This window comes from Ovis aries, chromosome 4 (genome assembly GCF_016772045.2).
Source record: "Ovis aries strain OAR_USU_Benz2616 breed Rambouillet chromosome 4, ARS-UI_Ramb_v3.0, whole genome shotgun sequence".
NCBI lineage: Eukaryota > Metazoa > Chordata > Mammalia > Artiodactyla > Bovidae > Ovis > Ovis aries.
The window spans coordinates 120,128,356-120,150,145 of NC_056057.1; the positions used below are offsets into that span (position 1 = coordinate 120,128,356).

Sequence of the window (21,790 nt, forward strand, 5' to 3'; positions counted from 1 at the left end):
TAGGACGCCTCGTCCCCCTAGGTGGTGGGGGGCAGGTCAAACCCGACACACAGCGCCCTCGTCACTGAGGGTCAGGCAGCTGTGTGGACAGAGCTAAAGGAGAGAGCAGTTAGGATTTGAAGCAAATCTCCATGTGTGTAATTTTGACAACCTGAAATGTCTCAGAAAAAATGGTTTTTTGCAAACCAGTTTGTGAATGCAGAATTCCTTCCTGCCGATAGAGGTCCCCGCACACAGCAGGCACTCCCTCGCTGTGTTGCGTGAGTGGGCACCGTCGGTGGGCTAACAGCCAGGAGCACCCCCGCCCTGCAGGAGCCTCAGCCTGAGAGTCCACAGTAGCCCAGTCAGAGAGCACGGCTTTCAGCTCGCCGTCATTTCTTCTGAGATACAACTGCTAAATTAAATAGCATATTAGTATCAGCTTACATCCTTATTTTACATATCTTTAATTTTGTAGACCCCAAGGTTAGCATGATCTGAAATAATTAAAATTATTATCTCCTTGTTCAATTAGAGTGGCCTTAAAACAGGACATCTCTGATATAGTTTTTAGATTAAGTTATAAATGTTCACTTTAGAACTACCTGAAGATTGATAGAGATGCATTTGAAAAGCATTATTTTTTTTATTGATTCTTAATGTAGTAAATTACTGAAGTTATTTGGCAGCAAACAGAACCAGCCTGAGATGCGGCTCACACCGCCCGTCCAGGCAGGGGCACGGTTTGCATTAATTGCATGGCGACTGCACTCACTTATATTAAAAGGCTTCTACCGTAATTAATCCTTTTTATTTCAGATCATTTTGGCACAATTTCTAGCTATAAACACTCATAAAAGACAGACAGTTGAAAAATACGTTACAGGTTTTCTCCATATACCTATTGCTGTGTTTTCCTGACAAGTGGTTATTGATACGCTTCTAGGAACAAGCGTGCAGCGGACTGAGGATTGAGGCCAATATGAAAAATGCTAAGTGGATTATTTTGCATAAAAAATTGGCAGTTTTTGAGGGTGTGTAATTAACCTGTGTTTAGGAAATACCTTGATTTATGCTTACATTTGTATCTCAGTTGCATACATTATGGAAATTTAATTTATAATCCATTTAGCTGATGCAGCCGCAGTTTTTAGTGCTATCATTTATTAGTGCTTGTATATTAAATGCTCTAAAGGCTTAAACCTGCCTCGTGTAAAAAATTATACCTGTGCATTTACATTTTATGAGTCACAGTGGAGTTTCTGTTTAAAATTCAGGTAGCTCTGATGGATTGAGTGGGCTTCCCAAGCTTACTGTTACTAATGCAGGAATGGCAAACAATGACCTTCCATACTCAACACCTGATGATTTACTCTCTTGAGTTTACTCACAGCCTACCGTACAAATGAGGCTTTTCTCGACACCTGGGATCAGTCTTGTCGTCTCTGCAGAATGCTCCTTAGCTTTGACGGCATCATTCATTAGAAGTAATGGGGTTCCTAAGTGGGCCAGGTTAATAGTATTGGCCATCCTTAACTTGAGGCAAAGCCTGGCGTCTCAAAACAGCCCTTCTTCACATCATCAGGAGAGGACCTAAGTGCCGGTTGCCATTTTATTATGCATTCTTTCATTAAGAAAGCCTTTCTTGCCTTTTTTTCAAAACTAATTGAGTAATCATCAGTCTTCAAATCAGAGAAGTGCGGGGACATAGCTGGAGGGGGAGAGGGTGAGCCTAAACTCCAAGTGTGGTGACCACCCTCGGGGAGGTGGAGTCCAGGAGCCCACGCAGTGCCCTCTGGGCGTTCGCCCCTGGGAACGCTCTGTGGGAAGAGCGGCTGTGGTCGCTGAGCTAAGAACGCTGCTTTCTCCCCGTTTGATGGTTGAAAAAACAATCTAAAGAATAACTGTCTTCCTTGATGTCGAAAATTACATGAAACCCAGCTTTGGCGCCTAGTGCCCATGCCCGCGCTCACTGTGCTCCACCCAGAGGAGAGGGCTGGTCACCGGGGTGCTCTGGCCTGCCTGCTACTGCGGGTAGAACTGTGACCCCCAGAAAGACTCACTCAAATTCTGATATCCTGTGCCCGTGAGAGAAAGTGGGAGTGATCGTCGCTCAGTCACTCTGTGACCCCATGGACTGTAGCCCGCCTGGCTTCTGTGTCCATGGAATTGTCCCAGTAAGAATACTGGAGTGGGCAGCTGTTGCCTTCACCCAGGGATCTTCCCAGCCCAGGGACTGAACCCAGGTCTCCTGCATCGCAAGCAGACTCTTCACTGCTGAGCCTCCAGGGAAGCCCTGTCCCTGTGAGTGTGACCTTATTTGGAAAGACGTCTTTGCATATGTGAGCAAGCTCAGCAGAGGTCATCCTGGGTGGAGTGGGTCCCAGGATCCAGTGAGTGGTGTCTGCATCAGAGGCAGGAGGGCAGGGTGGAGGCACAGAGCAGATTGAGGGGGAGCAGCCCTGCAGAGACTGGGGGGCTGGCAGCCCCGCAGCTGGCAGGACCTTCCCAGAGAGCGTGGCCTTCCCAGAGAGCGTGGCCTGCTGACACCTGGGTTCAGACTTTTCCAGACTGTGTTGGGTGAAGCCACTGGTCGGCACACTTACTGCAGCAGCCGCGGGAGGCTGACCCACCTGCAGAGGCTTCACAGGAAAACTTGGCAGGCCCCCGCCACACTCGAGCCCTCAGGCCCCCTGCCGTCTGTTGTAGGGTTCTCTGCATGGGGCGTATGTGTGAACGCCTGCGCTGTGGGCTGGCACGTGGTGGCGCTTGCATCCTCGCCTGCATGGGGAGAGGAGTTGGCTGCCTCAGGCCTGTGGGGGCCGGGCTGGGCTCGGCCGTCTCGGGCCCATGAAGGCCAGGCTGAGCAGCCGGCCTCGCCTGCAGGCAGGGTGAGAGGCGGCCCTGTGAAGTGCTGACCAGTGGCCCCTGCTCTCGCTCGCAGGCCCTCTATGAGAACATGCTGGTGGAGCTGCCCTTCGCTGGCTTCTTCCTGTCCAAGCTGCTGGGGACCAGCGCCGACGTGGACATCCACCACCTGGCGTCCCTAGACCCTGAGGTGTACCGGAACCTGCTCTTCCTCAAGAGCTACGAGGGCGACGTGGAGGAGCTGGGGCTGAACTTCACGGTGGTGAACAACGACCTCGGAGAGGCCCAGGCAAGTGGGGCTGGGGCTCCCGCGCCTGCGCGCACCCTGCAGTGCGCGCTGGCCGGCACACCACCTCGGAGAGGCCCAGGCAGGTGGGGCCGTCACACCTGGGTGTCCCCGTCTGCACACGCGGGCTTCGTGCTGTGGGAGCTTGTGCACATTTCAGCTAGAGACAGGGCAGAGCCAGAGCCCAGGGGACCAGCCGAGTGCCGCCTCAGCTCCCCTCCTGCATGCGGCTGGGAGGCACTGCCGGGGTCCAGCCCCAGTGGGTCCAGGGAATTCGAAGGTGGGGACGGCATCGGCATCCTTAGAAATAACTTATTTAATTACAGACAGAGAGGGATTAGAAAATTAGCAGAGAAAAAGAGGCTGAATAACTTGGTTCACATGGAATACCAATCACCACCTATGTACGCCGCAGGCGTCTTCCTGTCCTCCCGAAGGAGAGGAGGCACTGAGGCCCCCCGGTCCGATCTTAGAAGCCCAGGCAAAATTAATAGGCTTGGTGGGTACCCATGCACCAGATGGGAATTCGGCCAGAAAATAGTAGGAGAGAAAAAGAGGCTGAATAACTTGGTTTACGTGGGATACCAATAAAATTCCAAGACAAGGAATTTGCACCATCCACCTTGGCCCACTGGTGCCACTTGAATATCGGAAGGTGCCCCTCCTTGGGCTCCTTCTCCTATGGAACTTAAAAACCGGGGCAAGTAAGTAGCCTTGGAGGGCACCCACGCTCCAGATGGGAATTCAGCCAGAGAAACGGGGAGCAGAAAAGAACGACATGAGGGAATCAGTCTTTCCGGAAACTGATCCATTTTCTTTATTTTGGGGTTTGCTTATATACGTTTCATTACACATAGGGATGAATACAGAGTCACGTGGGGGTCAGCAGTCCTGACCTTTATCAAAATCAGGTGCTTCACATAAAAAGGTCTTAGGGATTTTACATCACCTTCTGGCTATGAGACCTGCTGACATTTTATGATCCTTTCTTTCTGATAACCAAAAAACTTATTTTTTCCAAGGGTGTTTTTTCTTAAACCAGGCACCACCCTCCAAATAAAGTTGCATTCCTATAGCGTGAGGGTGTAGTGAGTTACAGTCAAGAAAGGAATTTATTTAACCCAAGGTTAACATGATTAATCTTAAAGGTTAATACTTATTTCTCCTATATGCTTAAAGGTTAATACTTATTTCTCCTATATGCTTAAAGGTTAATACTTATATTTCTCCTATATGCTAGTTATATTCATTATAAGGGCAGGGAACATGGAGATTTAGCAGCAAACATCAACCCAACAAATGAAAATCCTTTCACCAATGTTCCCCTTAAGATCTATTTAGTCTTAAGATAGTGATAAAGTTACATTTTTACATAGCAAGGACACAGTGATTTATAACAAAGTACAGTGATCTATTACAAAAGAGAAAATTCATTAACTCAAAAAGTCTAGTATTGCTAACCTTAAAACTACTGTATTTCCTTTTCTCTATTCCAAATACATTGATTAATATATTCCCAGGTGCCTAAGGATATGGAGGCCTGCCGGCAATCATCGACTCAACAATGAGGAAAGCCCTATGCTAATTAAGACTCTCAAAATACTCCAAAACTCTCTGTGCTGTTTATGGTTGAGAGGTAGTAAACAATCATGTGCATAGTGGCAGGAGTGTGGATAATCCTGTCACACAAGCTAGTCTGTCAGCAGAGAGGTTTGACCTAAGACACCCTTGTCCCACCCAGGGCAGGGAATTAGCAGCAATTATTGGCACAACAAATAAAAAACCCTTCACCAATATAATTCCTAACCAACTCACTATACTAATAATTTCCAACTCCCCAAAAGAATTTGCCTTTAGTAAGTCTAAAACATCTCGTGCCTCTCAGATTGGGAGGCTGTCATGCAAAGATGGGCTCAATAAAGGACAGAAATGGTCTGGACCTAACAGAAGCAGAAGATATTAAGAAGAGGTGGCAAGAATACACGGAAGAACTGTACAAAAAAGATCTTCACGACCCAGATAATCACGATGGTGTGATCACTAATCTAGAGCCAGACATCTTGGAATGTGAAGTCAAGTGGGCCTTAGAAAGCATCACTACGAACAAAGCTAGTAGAAGTGATGGAATTCCAGTTGAGCTGTTTCAAATCCTGAAAGATGATGCTATGAAAGTGCTACACTCAATATGCCAGCAAATTTGGAAAACTCAGCAGTGGCCACAGGACTGGAAAAGGTCAGTTTTCATTCCAATTCCAAAGAAAGGCAATGCCAAAGAATGCTCAAACTACCGCACAATTGCACTCATCTCACATGCTAGTAAAGTAATGCTCAAAATTCTCCAAGCCAGGCTTCAGCAATACGTGAACCGTGAACTCCCTGATGTTCAAGCTGGTTTTAGAAAAGGCAGAGGAACCAGAGATCCAATTGCCAACATCTGCTGGATCATGGAAAAAGCAAGAGAGTTCCAGAAAACATCTATTTCTGCTTTATTGACTATGCCAAAGCCTTTGACTGTGTGGATCACAATAAACTGTGGAAAATTCTGAAAGAGACGGGAATACCAGACCACCTGACCTGCCTCTTGAGAAATCTGTATGTAGGTCAGGAAGCAACAGTTAGAACTGGACAGGGAACAACAGACTGGTTCCAAATAGGAAAAGGAGTACGTCAAGGCTGTATATTGTCACCCTGCTTATTTGACTTCTATGCAGAGTACATCATGAGAAATGCTGGGTTGGAAGAAACACAAGCTGGAATCAAGATTGCCGGGAGAAATATCAATCACCTCAAATATGCAAATGACACTACCGTTATGGCAGAAAGTGAAGAGGAGCTAAAAAGCCTCTTGACGAAAGTGAAAGAGGAGAGTGAAAAAGTTGGCTTAAAGCTCAACATTCAGAAAACTAAGATCATGGCTTCTGGTCCCATCACTTCATGGGAAATAGATGGGGAAACAGTAGAAACAGTGTCAGACTTTATTTTGGGGGGCTCCAAAATCACTGCAGATGGTGACTGCAGCCATGAAATTAAAAGACGCTTACTCTTTGAAAGAAAAGTTATGAGCAACCTAGATAGCATATTCAAAAGCAGAGACATTACTTTGCCAACTAAGGTCCGTCTAGTCAAGGCTATGGTTTTTCCAGTGGTCATGTATGGATGTGAGAGTTGGACTGTGAAGAAGGCTGCGCGCCGAAGAATTGATGCTTTTGAAGTGTGGTGTTGGAGAAGACTCTCAAGAGTCCCTTGGACTGCAAGGAGATCCAACCAGTCCGTTCTGAAGGAGATCAACCCAGGGATTTCTTTAGAAGGACTGATGCTAAAGCTGAAGCTCCAGTACTTTGGCCACCTCATGCGAAGAGTTGACTCATTGGAAAAGACTCTGATGCTGGGAGGGATTGGGGGCAGGAGGAGAAGGGGACGACAGAGGATGAGATGGCTGGATGGCGTCACGGACTCGATGGACGTGAGTCTGAGTGAACTCCGGAAGATGGTGATGGACAGGGAGGCCTGGCGTGCTGCGATTCATGGGGTTGCAAAGAGTTGGACACGACTGAGCGACTGAACTGAACCAATCACATGTGGCCGGACGAACCTATACAGGAGGGCTAGATAACCTTCAGAGGAGTCCGTAAGCTAAAACACACTTGTCACGCCCAAAAATTTTTATTGCCTTGGAGCTGCACGTTTACTCCTTCTCCGAGAAAAACGGTTATGGGGGAGAGCCCCCGTAAAGTCAGAGGTGTAGGTGAGAGCATAAAACAGACTCTGGTTTTGGGGTAGATGCTTGGGAACAGGGCGTTTCCTGAGGCTTGATCACAGCTTTGCGTATGCCAAGTCTCCTTCCTCATAACCTTTGCCATGGGCGGCGTTCCTCACGCTGGCTCCCGGCAAGGCACCCTGCCTCTCTGCCTCGTTTCTGGAGCCTCGGGCTCAGGGGTGCTTCTTGGCTCCTCGCCCTGTAAAGTGGCCCTCAGCTGCTGAACCTGTCCATCTGGGTGCTTTTGCTATTTTTACCCGTAAAAAAAAACATACTAGAAATTGAAGCTAAGTTTGGTAATAGCTACTTTACTGAGGTATGATCCATGTACCATAGATTCCACCCTGTACCGTGTGCAGTGAGGGTTAGGGCAGCCAGCCCCACATCCAAATCGTAGGAGACTTTGGCTGCACGGAGGAGACAGTGTGTCCATTGGCAGGCCATGCCTGCCCCGGCCCAGCCGCGCCCTGCTGCTCCCGTCCCCGGGCCCTGTCGTCTGCACAGTCTACACACCTGGGGTCGCGGGGCGTGTGGCCTGTGGCACTTCACTTCCTGGGGGCTACAAGGGCTGGTGCTTCCCCCCCTTTTCCAGTCCAGTGGCGTCCAGAAACGGCATATGGATAGACCACCTTTTCTTCACCAGTTGATCGGCGTCTGAGTTGTTTCCGCTTTTTTGGTTCTTGTGAATAATAACTGCCACGTACGTTCACGTGCTATGCACACACGGAATTATTCTAGTCCATGAGAGCAGGGGCAGTAGTGGAGGCCCAGGGGCCTGGGTTGGCCATGTGGAGCTGCTCGCAGAAGGTGCGGGCAGGACAGAGGGGCTTGGCATGCCGCTCCGTCGTGTTCCCGTGACGCCCAGAACTTCTCAGAGTGCATACGGGCAAACGAGATTGTTTGGTACTATCTCGTTGGATTTCTGAAGTAACCGGTTTGTACGGTAGTCCTCATTGAATCCCTTTATTTCTGGTTGTTTTTAAGTGCCCCTTGCTTCCCTGTGCACTGAGCAGTTAATTCTGGAGAGAATAGGGGACAGCGAGTGACTCTGGAGAAGAAGTGTCACTCACTTCAGATTCAAGACTACGGAGCAGTTAATTCTGGAGAGAATAGGAGACAGCGAGTGACTCTGGAGGAGAAGTGTCACTCACTTCAGATTCAAGACTACGGAGCAGTTACTTCTGGAGAGAATAGGAGACAGCGAGTGACTCTGGAGGAGAAGTGTCACTCACTTCAGATTCAAGACTACGGAGCAGTTAATTCTGGAGAGAATAGGAGACAGCGAGTGACTCTGGAGGAGAAGTGTTACTCACTTCAAATTTAAGACTACAGAGCAAATTCGGCTAACCATAGCATAAAACATAATTTTTTCTCCCTGATTAAAATAATTTCATTTAGCATTTTCTCAGTATCAGTTTCTCTTTTCCTATTTGTTATACTCCATCACCAGTATTCTCATTTTCAGAAATGTTTCCTCCATTTTTCTATTTAATATTAACACTTTATCTGGCAAGAGTTGAAGTGAACTGTGTACATAAAACAGAAGTATATTATAGTGCCAGTTAACATTCTAATGAGAATGGATTGTGATGAATTTCACTATACACAATGTTTAAGAGTAGCTGTGACTTGGTGTCTATTTGGAATTCTAAAATTATCTTAGTGTGTTTATACTTGTAATATGTTTTCAGTCAGATTAAAAGAATTCTAACTCTTCGAAAGTACCCAGCTGTGTGTTTCTCATTCACATTTGGTTCCAGACAAACGCATCTCTTTTGCAGGGAAACTGCATCTTTCCTGTTGCCCTAACGCAGATTGATGAGGCTGATAGTCTTTTTTGCAACTCGTGGTTGGATTTAAACTGTGAAAATAGTGTTAGCTTTAGACTTCATAATTGCTTCTCTAACTTTTTGTTATTACTTGATTTCTAGTCCAGGCTTTCAGAAGTTATCAGCTTTGCCAGCTTAAAAGTAACTGCATATTAAATAGGTCCTAGTGTTCAGTCCAGGCGGCACTGAATGTAAGCTCACCCCCACAGTGCCTGACCCCGGGGTGCAGCACTGACCGTTGATTTTGGCAAAAACGCACACTGAACCCATTTGGATGTTTGTCTCTCTCCTTCCCTGCTTACCTCCACGCTGCTCTTTCTTCCTCTTCTTTGTCACTCAGAAGATACTAGTGAGTGGGTATTGGCCTTGAGCTCGGCAGAGGAGGTGTGTTTTAAATGTGAGAGCACACTCGTTCTCACAAGAGGCAGATACGGTCTGTGTTGTGAGCTCTGTACTGTTTAGCACAGTAGAAGCTCAGCAGGAGTGCTCCTGGAGGGCTGCCTGAAGGAGGCCCGTTATGGGTGATAAGGGGTCACCAGGTCAGTGAGCAGATTTGGACGAGGCTGAAGTTTAGCATCCATGGAGGAGAGTAGGTGATGCTGTAGAGAACCTTTCGAGGCCTCAGGCTTCAGGAACGCTGGACCCACACCTGTTAGGGTAAGAGCCTGACAGGTGTGTTTCAGAGCTGCTAGGATAGGGCTTCCCTGTGGCTCAGATGGTAAAGGATCCATCTGCAGTGCAGGGGACCTGGGTTCAATCCCTAGGTTGGGAAGATCCCCTGGAGAATGAAATGGCAAGCCACTCCAGTATACTTGCCTGGAGAATGCCACAGACAGAAGAGGCTGTGGGGCCCCAAAGAATCGGGCATGACTGCACGGCTGACACTCTCAGGAAAGGGGAAGATGAGAGAGCATCTGGGTGTGCTCTCAGCAGAAGCGGAGGTTCTGGTTCTGTGAGCCTGAGTGTCTGGGCCAGGCAGTTCCAGAACTCAGAGAAACTACGATTTGGTTAAGCAATGAAAGGCCTGATGAGAGGACTTCAACTGTAACGTTCATCTTGCAAGTTAGATTCTGTAGATCAGCATCCGGGACTAAGATTTGATTTGAGTCGGAGAAGAGGTGCACTGGGTGGGATGTTCTGGCACTAGATTGCCCTCCAGCAGCTGCTGGCCCCCGCCTCTCTGCTGTCTGTCTCTAGGGCTGGCGGCCTCAGCCCCTCCTGTGAGTGGAGGCAGGCACGCTTGTCTCTCAGTGACTGGCTCACCTCACTGAGCACAGCGCCTCCAAGGCCGCCGTGATGCACAGCAGGCGTCGGAGCTCCTCGAGCTGACGAGTCTGCCGTTGCTGGGCGCGTTCCTTTTGTTCATCCAGCTGTTGATGGACACGACCTACCGTTGCTGTATAAATACCTGTGGGGGCCCTGTTTTCAGGTATATGGAGTGTGTGCCTAGAAGTGGAATCATTGGGTCATACAAAGGTTCTGACTTTTCCATGTGCTCTTTCTTCTACACTTGTTGTTTTCTGCTTTTTCCCTCTGTTTCTTAAACTGTAGCCCTAGGAGCAGGTGTGAAGTGCTGGGGTGTCACAAACAGTACACAGAGCCCCTCAGGAGAACGGGAGAAGTTTTGTGTCTTTTTCTTTCTTCCTCCCTAGACTTGGAAGTGTTCTGTAGCTAATGTACCATCGTGATGTCTTCTAAAAAGCAAAGCTAAAAGCATGCACAAAGAGTCATACGTCGTCCTGTCTAAACCTTGATATTTCCTAAACGACCGTCTTTGTGGTTTTTGAGTTTTCCATCTCTCTTAGTCTGTAAAGCTCTGTTTCAGAAATAGGTGAGACTGAATCCTAACCAGTGACAAGGAAGTAATGCTTCCCCCTGCCTGCTGAGGTCCAGGCATCTCTGTGAGCTGGCAGGGGTGCTCTGAGACGCGGGGCAGGGGGGGGGCCTCAGAGCCCAGTGTCCCTTGGTTGCTTATCTTCTTCCCTCTCATGGAGCTGAAATCTCAGCCCTGCAAAGTGAAAGGCTTTTGAAGACAGGGTTGATCATGGTCAGAAGAAAATGTCAGCGTGCAGCGTTGCTGCCCCCTGGCCCCACCTAGTGGGTGTCTTGGGCACGAAATGAAAGCTCTGGGCCCTGGGCTGTGTAAGGACCTGTTTGAGGCCTTTGCTGATGGGTGTTCCCCATTTCCCTTCCGAAATAGATGGTCAGGGTGCAGTGTCGCATATGTGAGTGTCCCCTTAAAGTGCCACTGATAATACTGTAATCTGTTAAAAGTGAAAGTGTGAAGATGTTCCAGTTATTCATAGAAATTCCCACTGAGTAAATTATAGATGGTAATGCATAAGAATAATTATACTAAAGAGTCTAATTGGAAAAATTAGAGTCACTGGTAAAGTACTTAATTTGGGGAGAGAGCATATGGATTTCTGTAGAAACATATATAAAAACCTAGTTCTCTGATAGAGGTTTACGTTTATAAAATGTCGTGATTTAAAGATTGGTAGTATGCAAATACTTCATTATGTTAGCAGCTTATGTTAATGAATCTTCCCTTTTAGAATAATGATGTTGCTCTCAAATTTTTTTTCTTTAATCAATATGGCTGCTTGTTAGCCTACTTAAAAAAGAACATGAAATTTCAGATCACTGATTTATACACATATGTCCCTTGAGGACAATGCTCAGGGTTTAAGATAGATCCATAAATAATCATCTGTTCTGTAGAAAAGCATTGAGCTCAAGTCATGAGACCTTGGTTAAAGCCCGGGTTTTGCTGCTTTGCTGTGTGCGCTTGGGCAAGTCGTTGACCCGAGCTCCTCCAGCAGGGGACGGGCGGCCGGGAGGGTGGGGCAAGCGCCAGCGCCGGTGCATTCACGGTGGCCCCTGTCCGTTCGCGGTGGCCCCTGTGCGTTCGCGGTGGCCCCTGTCCGTGCGTGCCTGCGCCTGCATGTGCGTGGCGGCGGCGGTGCGGGCGTGACTGCGCCTGCGCGTCGTGGAGGACGCGGGGTGCAGGCCTCCCAGGCTGCAGGTGCTCCTCAGAGTGGGGCTCCCAAGGGTAGGTGTAACGTGATGCCTTTCAGGTGCAGCAGAGTCACCTCTTCAAAGCTGCAGAAAATGCTGCTGGTAATGGGGCTGGGGGGGCCTCTGTGTTCCAGATCATGGGCACCACCCCCTTTAGTACCTGCCTGCCTGTGATCCAGGCTGTCTTAGCCGTGACCCAGAGTAGCCCGCGCCCACCCGGCGCCTTGTCGGACCTCGCTCTTCTGGTGCTGAGCGCGCAAATCTGGAGCGGTGAAGTGTCGTCAGACCCTGCGGGCGGCCCTGACCACACGTGGCTGTGTAACTTTCCCACAGAGCGTTTAGGTAGAGCTTTGAGCAGGTTCTAAAGTACCTTTTCTGTAAAGCGATACTTTTTTTAAAGGGGCTGGTGGTGGTGAAATGCCCTCTCTCAGAGGGAGTTGGGTTGTTTGCGCTGCTCCTGGAATACAGCGGCTCTGCAGAGGCCCAAGGCGGAGAAGGAAGCCGTGGTGCGGGCAGCGTTGAGCGCTCCTCTGCTCTCCCCCAGGCGCCCCCACTGGCAGCAGCCCCCGGCCCCGTACACCAGGGCTCTGCAGGTCTCCCGCTGTAAGGCAGATGCGTCTCTAGTCGTCTGTGGAGTTTCGTCAGTCAGCTTTACTTGTGTGAGTTCACATAGTCCCAGCCCAAGGTGGATAAGGCACATGTCACCACCTCGTTGATGACAGCGGGCTTTGGGGCAGAGGGACTCCTCGGTGGCATGTACTGAAATGGGGGCAGGGCGCCCGAGTCTGGCTCCTCCCCACTGTACCCCAGGGACGCCCTGTGGGGTCCTGACCCTGCGCTCGACCCGAGAGTGTGTCCCTGTGCAGTGATGCAGAAGCTCTGTCACGTGCCTGCCGGTGCATCAGAGATGGGCTGGCCAGTGTGCCTGATGAAGACCACTGCCCTCTGCATCACATCTGCAGTCCTGTACAGCCACCTGACGGGAAGAGCTGGCTTAGTTGAAAAGACCCTGATGCTGGGAAAGACTGAGGGCAGGAGAAGGGGAGGACAGAGGATGAGATGGCTGGATGGCATCACCGACTCAAAGGCCATGCATGAGTTTGGGTGAACTCCAGAAGCTGGTGATGGACAGGGAGACCTGGCGTGCTGCAGTTCATGGGGTCGCAAAGAGTCGCACACAGCTGAGCGACTGGACTGAGCTGAAGTGAACAGTAGTCATAGAGATCCAGAGGGGCTGTATGCTGCCTGTGCGCCACATCAATTCCTTACGCTGCCTTTTCTCCACAGCGAAGCCCTTCTGACCTTTGCGGATCGTTTGGTTCATATCTTTGCTCTTTGTGATCTCTGATTTTTTTTTGTAACGAAATGCCATGGTTGCATTGTAACCTGGACCCTCAGGACTTTGCAGAAAGCGGGGGTGGTTAGTGAGTGTAGACGCAGAGTAGCATGCCAAGCTCTGGAGGCCCCGTCAGAGGGCTCTTCCTGTCTGTGAGGCCACATGTGCTGGCTACACACTTCTCACTAAAATGCTCATGTGTGGAGCAACACAGTCACATTCCCTTCAAATAAGTGTTTCTTGCTCTTGTTTTGCCCTGTGGCTATACTCGGAGATGTTTCCAACTCTTGTTTTAAATCCACAGGTAGTTGAACTGAAATCTGGTGGGAAGGACATCCCGGTGACCAGCGCCAATCGCATTGCATACATCCACCTGGTGGCCGACTACCGGCTGAACCGGCAGATCCGCCCGCACTGCCTGGCGTTCCGGCAGGGCCTCGCCAACGTGGTGAGCCTGGAGTGGCTGCGGATGTTCGACCAGCAGGAGATCCAGGTCCACTTCTTGTGTTTGGGGACACAGTTGTTTCCTGACATGGAAGTCTTTCTTAAAATCCACCTCAAGTTTTATAATGTGAACTTTTTTTTTAGGTGTTGATTTCTGGTGCACAAGTTCCCATAAGTCTAGAGGACCTAAAATCCTTTACAAACTATTCAGGTATGTTATCACTGCTTGTTTTTTATTCCTGAATATGTTATCCGTGGTCACGTTTCCAAAGTAATTGTAATGTACTTCTTTATATGGGCAGTTTGCTCGCATGGTTTAACACCCGGGCAAGGTGAGGTTACAGTGAAATCCACTTCCTGTTCCTGTTTCCTCCCCTGTCCATTCCTCCCCTGCTTCTGCCCACTGCGAGTACCACTGTGCTTGGCGTCTTTACGTGTTTACACACAAGTGCAGACTCCATGCTTGTTTTCTTTGTGCATGCTATTCTGCATCCTGGTTTTTTTCTCTTCATAGACTATCCTCTTAAGCCGCTGCGTACTGTGCTAAGTCACTTCAGCCTTACCTCTTTGTGACAGTGTGGACCATACTTCACAAGGCTCCTCTGTCCATGGGATTCTCCAGGCAAGAGGAGTGGAGTAGATGGCTGTTTCCTCCTCCAGGAGATCTTCTCCACCCGGGGATCGAGCCTCATTTTCTTAATGTCTTCTGCATTGCCAGGCAGGCTCTTTACCACTAGTGCCACCTGGGAAGCCCTCCTAAGCCTGTGCTTAAGGCCATAGGGTTGTGTCCAGTCTTCTGCTTTGAAAAACAGTGCTAAACCCCCCTCCCCCCTGCAAAAAAAGAGACCACTAACAAAAGTTTGACTTCCCTGGTGGTGAGGTGGAAATAAGAATCTGCCTGCCATTGCAGGGGACATGGGTTCAGTCCCTGAGCTGGGCAGGCCCCACATGCTGTGCAGCAACTTAGCTTGTGCTCCACAACGACCGAGGCCCGTGTGTCACAGCAGGAGAAACCATGGCAGCGGAAACCCCACGCACCAGACCGAGAGCTGCCTCCCTGAGCAGAGGGGCACAGCCCAGCGCCGGCCGCCACGGGGCCACCAGGAAGCCCCCCTGGCTGCATGCTACACGTTTGAGGGCAAGGAAAAGAAAAAGAAAACAGTGCTGCGCTGCTTCAAGCAACTACTCCTATTTTGGTGTCTTTTCCTTAATCATAGTCTGTTGTTCTAGTATTTTCAGGGTTTTTTTGGTAAAAGTCAACAGACTGATTTTTAAATTTATATGAAAGTGTTAAGGACCTAAAGTCTAAATATTTTGTAGGAGCAAAGTTGAAAGACTAACATTGATTTAAAACTTTGTATAGGGGCTTCCAAAGAATGTTCAAACTACCATACAATTGCACTCATCTCACATACTAGCAAAGTAATGCTCAAAATTCTCCAAGCCAGCCTTCAACAGTACGTGAACCGTCAACTTCCAGATGTTCAAGCTGGATTTAGAAAAGACAGAGATCAAATTGCCAACATCTGTTGGATCATAGAAAAAGCAAGAGAGTTCCAGAAAAACATCTGTTTCTGCTTTATTCACTACGCCAAAGCCTTTGACTGTGTGCGTCACAACAAACTGTGGAAAATTCTTAGATGGCAATACCAGACCACCTTGCCTGCCTCCTGAGGAATCTGTGAGCAGGTCAAGAGGCAACAGTTAGAACTGGACGTGAAAAAACAGACGGGTTTCAAATCAGGAAAGAAGTGTGTCAGGGCTGTATATTGTCACTCTGCTTATTTAACTTATATGCAGAGTACATCATGCGAAATGTCGGGCTGGATGAAGCTCAAGCTGGAATCAAGATTGCTGGGAGAAACATCAATAACCTCAGATATACAGATGACACCACCCTTATGGCAGAAAGCAAAGAACTAAAGATCGTCTTAATGAAAGTGAAAGAAGAGAATGAAAAGGTTGGCTTAAAACTCAACAACAGTCAGAAAACTAAAATCACGGCATCCGGTCCCATCACTTCATGGCAAATAGTGGAGAACCAATGGAAACAGTGAGAGATTTTTATCTTTTGGGGCTCCAAAATCACCACAGATGGTGACTGCAGGCATGAAATTAAAAGACGCTTGCTCCTTGAAAGAAAAGCTATGACCAACCTAGACAGCATATTAAAAAGCAGAGACATTACTTTGTGAACACAGGTCCGTCTAGTCAAAGCTATGGGTTCCAGTAGTCACGTATGAATGTGAGAGCTGGCCTATAAAGAAAGTGCCAAAGAATTGATGCTTTTGAGCTGTGGTGTTGGAGAAGACTCTTGAGAGTCCCTTGGACTACAAGGAGGTCCAACCAGTCTATCCTAAAGGAAATCAGTTCTGAATATTCATTGGAAGGACTGATGCTAAAGCTGAAACTCCAGTACTCTGGCCACCTGATGCAAAGAACTGACTCATTGGAAAAGACCCTGATGCTGGGAAAGATTGGAGGCAGGAGGAGAAGGGGACAACAGAGGATGAGATGATTGGATGGCATCACCGACTCAGTGGACATGGGTTTGGGTGAAGTCCGGGAGTTGGTGATGGCCAGGAAGGCCTGGGGAGCTCCAGTCCGTGGGGTCGCAAAGAGTCGGACACGACTGAGCGCCTGAACTGAACTGATGGGGATTCCTTGGTGGCTCAGTAGTAAACAGTCCACCTGCCAGTACAGCGGACAGCCAGTTCAGTCCCTGGTCCAGGAAGATTCCACGTGCTGTGCAGCAACTAACCAACGTGCGCCACAGCTGCCAACGCCTGCACGCCCTGGAGCCCTGCTCTGCAGCGCGAGAGGAGGCCCCACTCTGCGATGAGAGAAAGCCTGTGTGCAGCAGCAAGGACCCAGCACAGACAAAAATGTGGAGCAGTGTTTTTTTAAAGACATCATGGAATTGTCACAGGGATAGGCATACTGGTTGATGGAGAGCAATAGGGAAAGAAACAAATCCTTAGATTTATAGCCAGTGACTTTCAGCAGCTCAGTGGTGCTGGAATGGTGTGCGCTTGGAAAAGAAGCGCTTCGACCTTGACCTCACACAGTGTGCAGAAGTGAGTTCAACAGGATCAGAGGCCTGTAGTTAAAAGCCAGAACTGCAAAACTTCTGGAAGAACATAGGAGGAAGTTCTCGTGCCTTTGGACTAGGCAGAGTTTTTACTTGGACACGAAAAGCATGGTCTAGAAAAAAGAAATGGATAGAAATTTGGACGTCCTCAAAATTAAAGATTTTGTGCTTCAAAAAATACCATCAAAAAAGAGAAAAAACAAACCACAGGTTGAGAGAAAATATTTTCAGATAATGTATCTAATAATGGTTTCTGTTCTTTTGTACACATTATATATCAAGAACTTCTGCAACTTAATAGTAAGATAAATAATTGGTTTTTAAAACATGGGGAAAAAACAAGTGTTTCATTTAAGATGTATACAAATATCTGGTAAGCAAATAAGTGCATGAACACTGTTGGTCATTAAAGAAACGCAGTCAGACTGCAGTGCGGCACTGCCACATACCCACGGAAGCGGCTCCTCAGAAAGGCAGCAGTCCTCAGTGCTGGTATGGGGAGAAATGGGAACTCGTGACTGGCAGCAATGTGAAATGCAGAACTTCTTTGGAAAAGTTGACAGGCTATATAAAAACGTAGAACAACTGGGTTTTTGCATAAGAATGAAGCTGTACCCACAAGTCACACCATATACAAAAGTTAACTAAAAATGGCTCAAGAACCTTAGTGCCTAAAACCATAAAAGTCTTAGGAGAACACAGGGATAGCTCCTCATGGCCTTGGATTTGGCAGTAAGTTCTTAGTACGACATTGGAAGCATGACCAGAGAAAGGAAAGGTGAATAAATGGACCTTCATCAAGACTAGATTTATGCATCAGAGAACATTATTAAGAAGGTGAAAAGACAGCCTTCTGAATGGGAGAGAAACACTTGGAAATCGTGTATCTGGTGAGGGTCTGGTACCCAAAATGCGTAAAGAACCCTTGCAGCTAAATAGGCAGACAGGCTGGTTCAACAACGGGCAAAGGACTTGAGTAGACCTTTGCCAAAGAAGATGCAACCGAAGGCCAGTGTGCTCCAGAAGATGTTCAGCGGACTACCCACTAGGGAAATGAAAACCAGAGCCCAAGGGAGAGGCGCACAGGCCGCAGACGAGTGTTGGTGGGGTGGTGAAGCTGGAGCCCTCATTCGTTGCTGGTGGGAGCGTGAAGTAGCAGCTGTGGAAAACAGTGGTTCCCAGAAAGCTCAGTGTAGAATTACTCTGTAAACCGGCAACTCTGCTCCTAGGTCCTGTACCCAAGGGGATGGAGGCAGGGGCCAAACACCTGTGTTCACGAGACATTGTTCACGAGAGCCAGAAACCGGAAATAACCGCAGTATCTGCTGAGATGATGGATAAGGAAGTGTGCTATAGGCATAGGGTGGGACTGTAACCAAGTCTAAAGGAATTTTGCTCAAGTACACGCTTCAGGGTGGATGAACTCTTGAAAGCATTATGATAGATGAAATGATGACAGGCGCAGAGGATGTATACTGTAGGGCTCACCTTACGTGAAATACCTCAGAGAGGCAAGTTCCTCACTGCTGGACTGGAGTCACCAGGGGCTGGGCAGAGCATGGGCAGTCCTGCCTCGTGGTCGGAGGCGTGTCTGCCTGGGATGATGGGAGTGTTGGGCTGGAGAGGGCATTGGTGGCTGCCCGGCAGTGTGCGTGGGGTCACACAGCTGAAAGTGGCCTAAATGGTAGGTGTTATGGTGTGTCTTTTACCACAACTAATAAAACCTGTCCAGACTCATCTACCCGGAGCCCTCTGTTCTGTTGAGGGCTATCACCCCACCTTTCCTCCAGGGTCACTTTTGAGAAGGCTTTGGAAACGGACCTGTATGTAGACATGTGCTTGCATCTCCCCTTTCGGTAATTACTCATTTGTATTTCTCTAAATTGGAACTCTGATGCTTCTGTCCAGGGAGGTGATGCCTAAGGTCTCGTTGTCCTCCCCACCAGTCCAGCCTTTCCTTGCCCAGAAGTGGTCTTGGCCTGTTTGCATTATCCTGTCTGCACTGATAGCATTTACCTTTAACGGTCTTAACTGTTCCTATTCCAGTAAATAGATTTAAAATATTACCATATTCATTTTGTTGCCAATTAATACACTTAAGATACTTTATCGATGATATTTCTGTAGTATATTAACAGTGAGGGAACAATATATAGCAATTATTTTAGTTTTAGGAAGCACTTAACTAGATTAAAAGTTGTAAGTAGCAGATATTACTCTTCAGAGCATTGGTCTAATTGAGTGCTGGGGTTGGTTGGTATCCATGGTCTGTACCTTGTTGTCAGAAGGATGGGTGATAAATTTACATACCGAGATGTGTTGGTGGAGTGACTTGCTCTATAAAAACCCTGTGAGTCCACCGTTTCTGGGTGCGTGGCTGTTGCGCGAGCCCTGTGTTCCGTGGGGCTTGCTCCCCAGCTGAAGCCGAAGCCCAGCTCCTCGCGGAGCTCTGGAGGCGCCGATCCTGGCAGCACGCTTTCCTGCCAGAGTCCATCTTGCTTGGTCCTCGCTCTGGCTCCAATGCTTTGCCCTTCTGTTCTCTGCATCCTTGCCCATCGCCCCCCAGGACAGGGTCGGCTTTGAGCTGCAAGCCTCTGCCCCTCCCTGGCCCGGCACGACGGAGAGGAGCTGCTCCGGTGCCTTTGGGAGAGCCCCGATTCTGCGCTGACCTTGTTTTTCCTGAAGATGTCTTCCTCTTTGTCCTAGGAGGCTACTCTGCCGAGCACCCCGTGATCAAGGTCTTCTGGAGAGTCGTGGAGGGCTTCACGGACGAGGAGAAGCGCAAACTGCTCAAGTTTGTGACCAGCTGCTCCCGGCCCCCTCTCTTGGGGTTTAAGGTACCCAAGCTCGGGGCCCAGCGGTAGGGAGTGGGGTGGGGGGGCAGTAGGAGCCAAGTGAGCCAGGGCGCACACGTCGTTTTCAGGGAACAGTGGTTACTGCAGCGGTCACAGCACCAGGCTGTTACTTTTCACTGTGTCTATAGCCTCATTAACCCAGTGTTTCAGCTTGGTCACTGAAGGATTAGCTGTTCTCTGTGTACCTGGAGCTGGTCTTATTTGTTTTTTTTCCTGCGTTCACAGTCCTGACGTATTGCTGGGGTGTCGCTGTGACGAGGCTTAAGCGTGAGCAGACGCTGCAGCGGGCAGGCTGACCCTGACGCCCGTCACCCGTCCTGGGGTCTCTGCAGCGCAGGCTGGCCTCCCTTCCCAGCTGAAGAGGACGCGGGCTCCACGTGCTCGTGGGTCTGTTGCCAGGAGTGATAGAGCAGAAGCTGGCCTCCCCTTAGTGCTCTCTGGCACCTCACTTCACGTTCCTCGGTCTTGCTGTGTCGTTGCTGGCAGTTCCCGCTGGTCTCATAAATTGACTGGATACTCTTGTCAGCTGAGACTGGTCATGGGGCAGCGTGGATTTTCCTTACTCATAGTAAGGGAAACGGAGCTAGGGTTGGTGACGAGAAAGACAGTGGTTGTGCATAACGTGACGTAGTGCCGAGTTAGGGGAGCATGCACACTGGCGGTGCTTGTGAGGCTCACAGGTTGACAGTCGTCCTCCAGTAACTCTCCGCCCTCCGGTAACTTTTCATTGATGAGCTCTGTGTTAGTTATTTTACTTTGAAATTACTCACAACGTATAGAAGAGTTGCCACAATTGAACAGAGGACTTCCCAGCCCACGTCGACCGGCTGTTAACGTTGAGTCACATTTGTTTCCTCATTCTGTATTCATTTATTTCTTTTCGGAATCATTTGGGAGTAAGTAGAAAATATCGTGTTTCTGCACATTTTGCTTGCAACACCAGTCTCTCTTAATAACCACAATTAAATTATCAAAGAGTGTGCAGTGATAGATTGAGATTTTCTAACCCTCTGGTTCACAAGTATGAACCTGAGACCAGCAGCTTCAGCATCACCTGAGAACTTGTCACAGGTAAACATTGCCAGGGCTCAGCCAGACCCCCTGAATCAGCTCGAGGAGGGGGCCAGCCGCCTGTTTCCACCTGCCCTCAGGCGTCGAGGGCGCCGGCAGTGCCTCCAGCCCCGCGGCGTCCTCCGTGGACCTCGCGCTTCCTGGTCTGGAGTCAGTCTGAGGCCACACGTTGTGTTTAGCGGCCGGTTGCCTCCAGTCTGTGCTGTCTTCAGCGGTCCAGTCACGTTATCTGAGAATGTCCCTCTGTGCAGTGGAGCAGTCCCACCCTCAGGACACGTGTACTCAAGACAGACGCCCTCACGTGTTCACACAGCATTCACAGAACCGCAGCAGCCCACAGCTGGTCATGGAGAAAGAGAGTGTGGTCTGTCCCGGCAGTGAGCTGTGTTCAGAAATTAAATGGAATGGATTGCTGATAGAGATGCCCCGTGTGTGAACACTGGGAACGCTGTGGTCAGTGAATGGAGTGAGACACAGGAGGTTGTGTGGTTCCTTTTACACAAAACGTCTTTAAAGGGGTGGGAATGGAGAACTTTGGGGGAGAGATGGCAGCATTCTGAAGTTGAATTTAAACTACATTTAAATGAGTAAATATAGTATGTGAATTACACTTTAAAATTTTTTTTAATTGACATTAATAGCTTAATACAGTGTCCCAAAGAGTGTCCCAGAACTAGAGCAGTGGGAACGTCCCTGGTAGTCCAGTGGTTGAGAATCCGCCTTGCAATGCAGGGCCCAAGGGTTCCATCCCAGATTGGGGAGCCAAGGCCCCACGTGCCCGAAGGCAGCTAAGCCCGTGTGCCACAACAAAGGCTCCCGCGTGCTGCTATGACTTAAGGCCTGATGAAGCCAGATGAAATAAAGGACTGGAATGGGGAAATGGAGACATGGGGCGCGAGCTGTGGCAGGGGTGCGGTGATTCTGTCTCCACAGGAGGTGGGGGAGCAGTGGGTAGTAAGGTGAGTGTAAGCGATCATGAGTAATGCTGCTCCGTGGTGCTGGCAGAGCTGAAGTCCCTTCTGTCTTCCAAGTTCTCAGAGGGAGGAAATAAAGCCTGCAAAACAGGACAGCCAGCGCCAACTGCGTTTACCAGGTAGTAGAGCTCGAAGTTAATGTGGACAGCCACAAAGCAGCCAGCGTAGAAATGAGAGCAGGCTGAAGCGCCAGAGCGGTGAGCGCGCAGAGCGGTGAGCACGCAGAGCGGAGACGCAGGTGTTAGACGGCTGAGCGGCCTCACTCTCACTTTTCACTTT

General features: G+C 49.0%; 1 protein-coding gene across 4 annotated transcripts in view; it reads left to right on the top strand.

Moving 5' to 3' along the window:
* The window catches only part of UBE3C (ubiquitin protein ligase E3C), a 111,751-nt gene that overhangs the window by 84,883 nt on the left and 5,078 nt on the right, over window positions 1-21,790 (top strand). For 2 of the 4 annotated variants that reach the window (XM_060415236.1, XM_060415237.1), the window contains exons 19-22: window positions 2,924-3,140; window positions 13,385-13,569; window positions 13,665-13,731; window positions 19,318-19,448. In XM_060415236.1, the coding sequence (XP_060271219.1) occupies window positions 2,924-3,140; window positions 13,385-13,569; window positions 13,665-13,731; window positions 19,318-19,448 (600 nt within the window). Of the gene's footprint in view, window positions 1-2,923; window positions 3,141-13,380; window positions 13,570-13,664; window positions 13,732-19,317; window positions 19,449-19,691; window positions 20,455-21,790 lie in introns of those variants that run through there. The other 2 variants (XM_060415238.1, XM_042249097.1) reach the window with 2 other exon arrangements.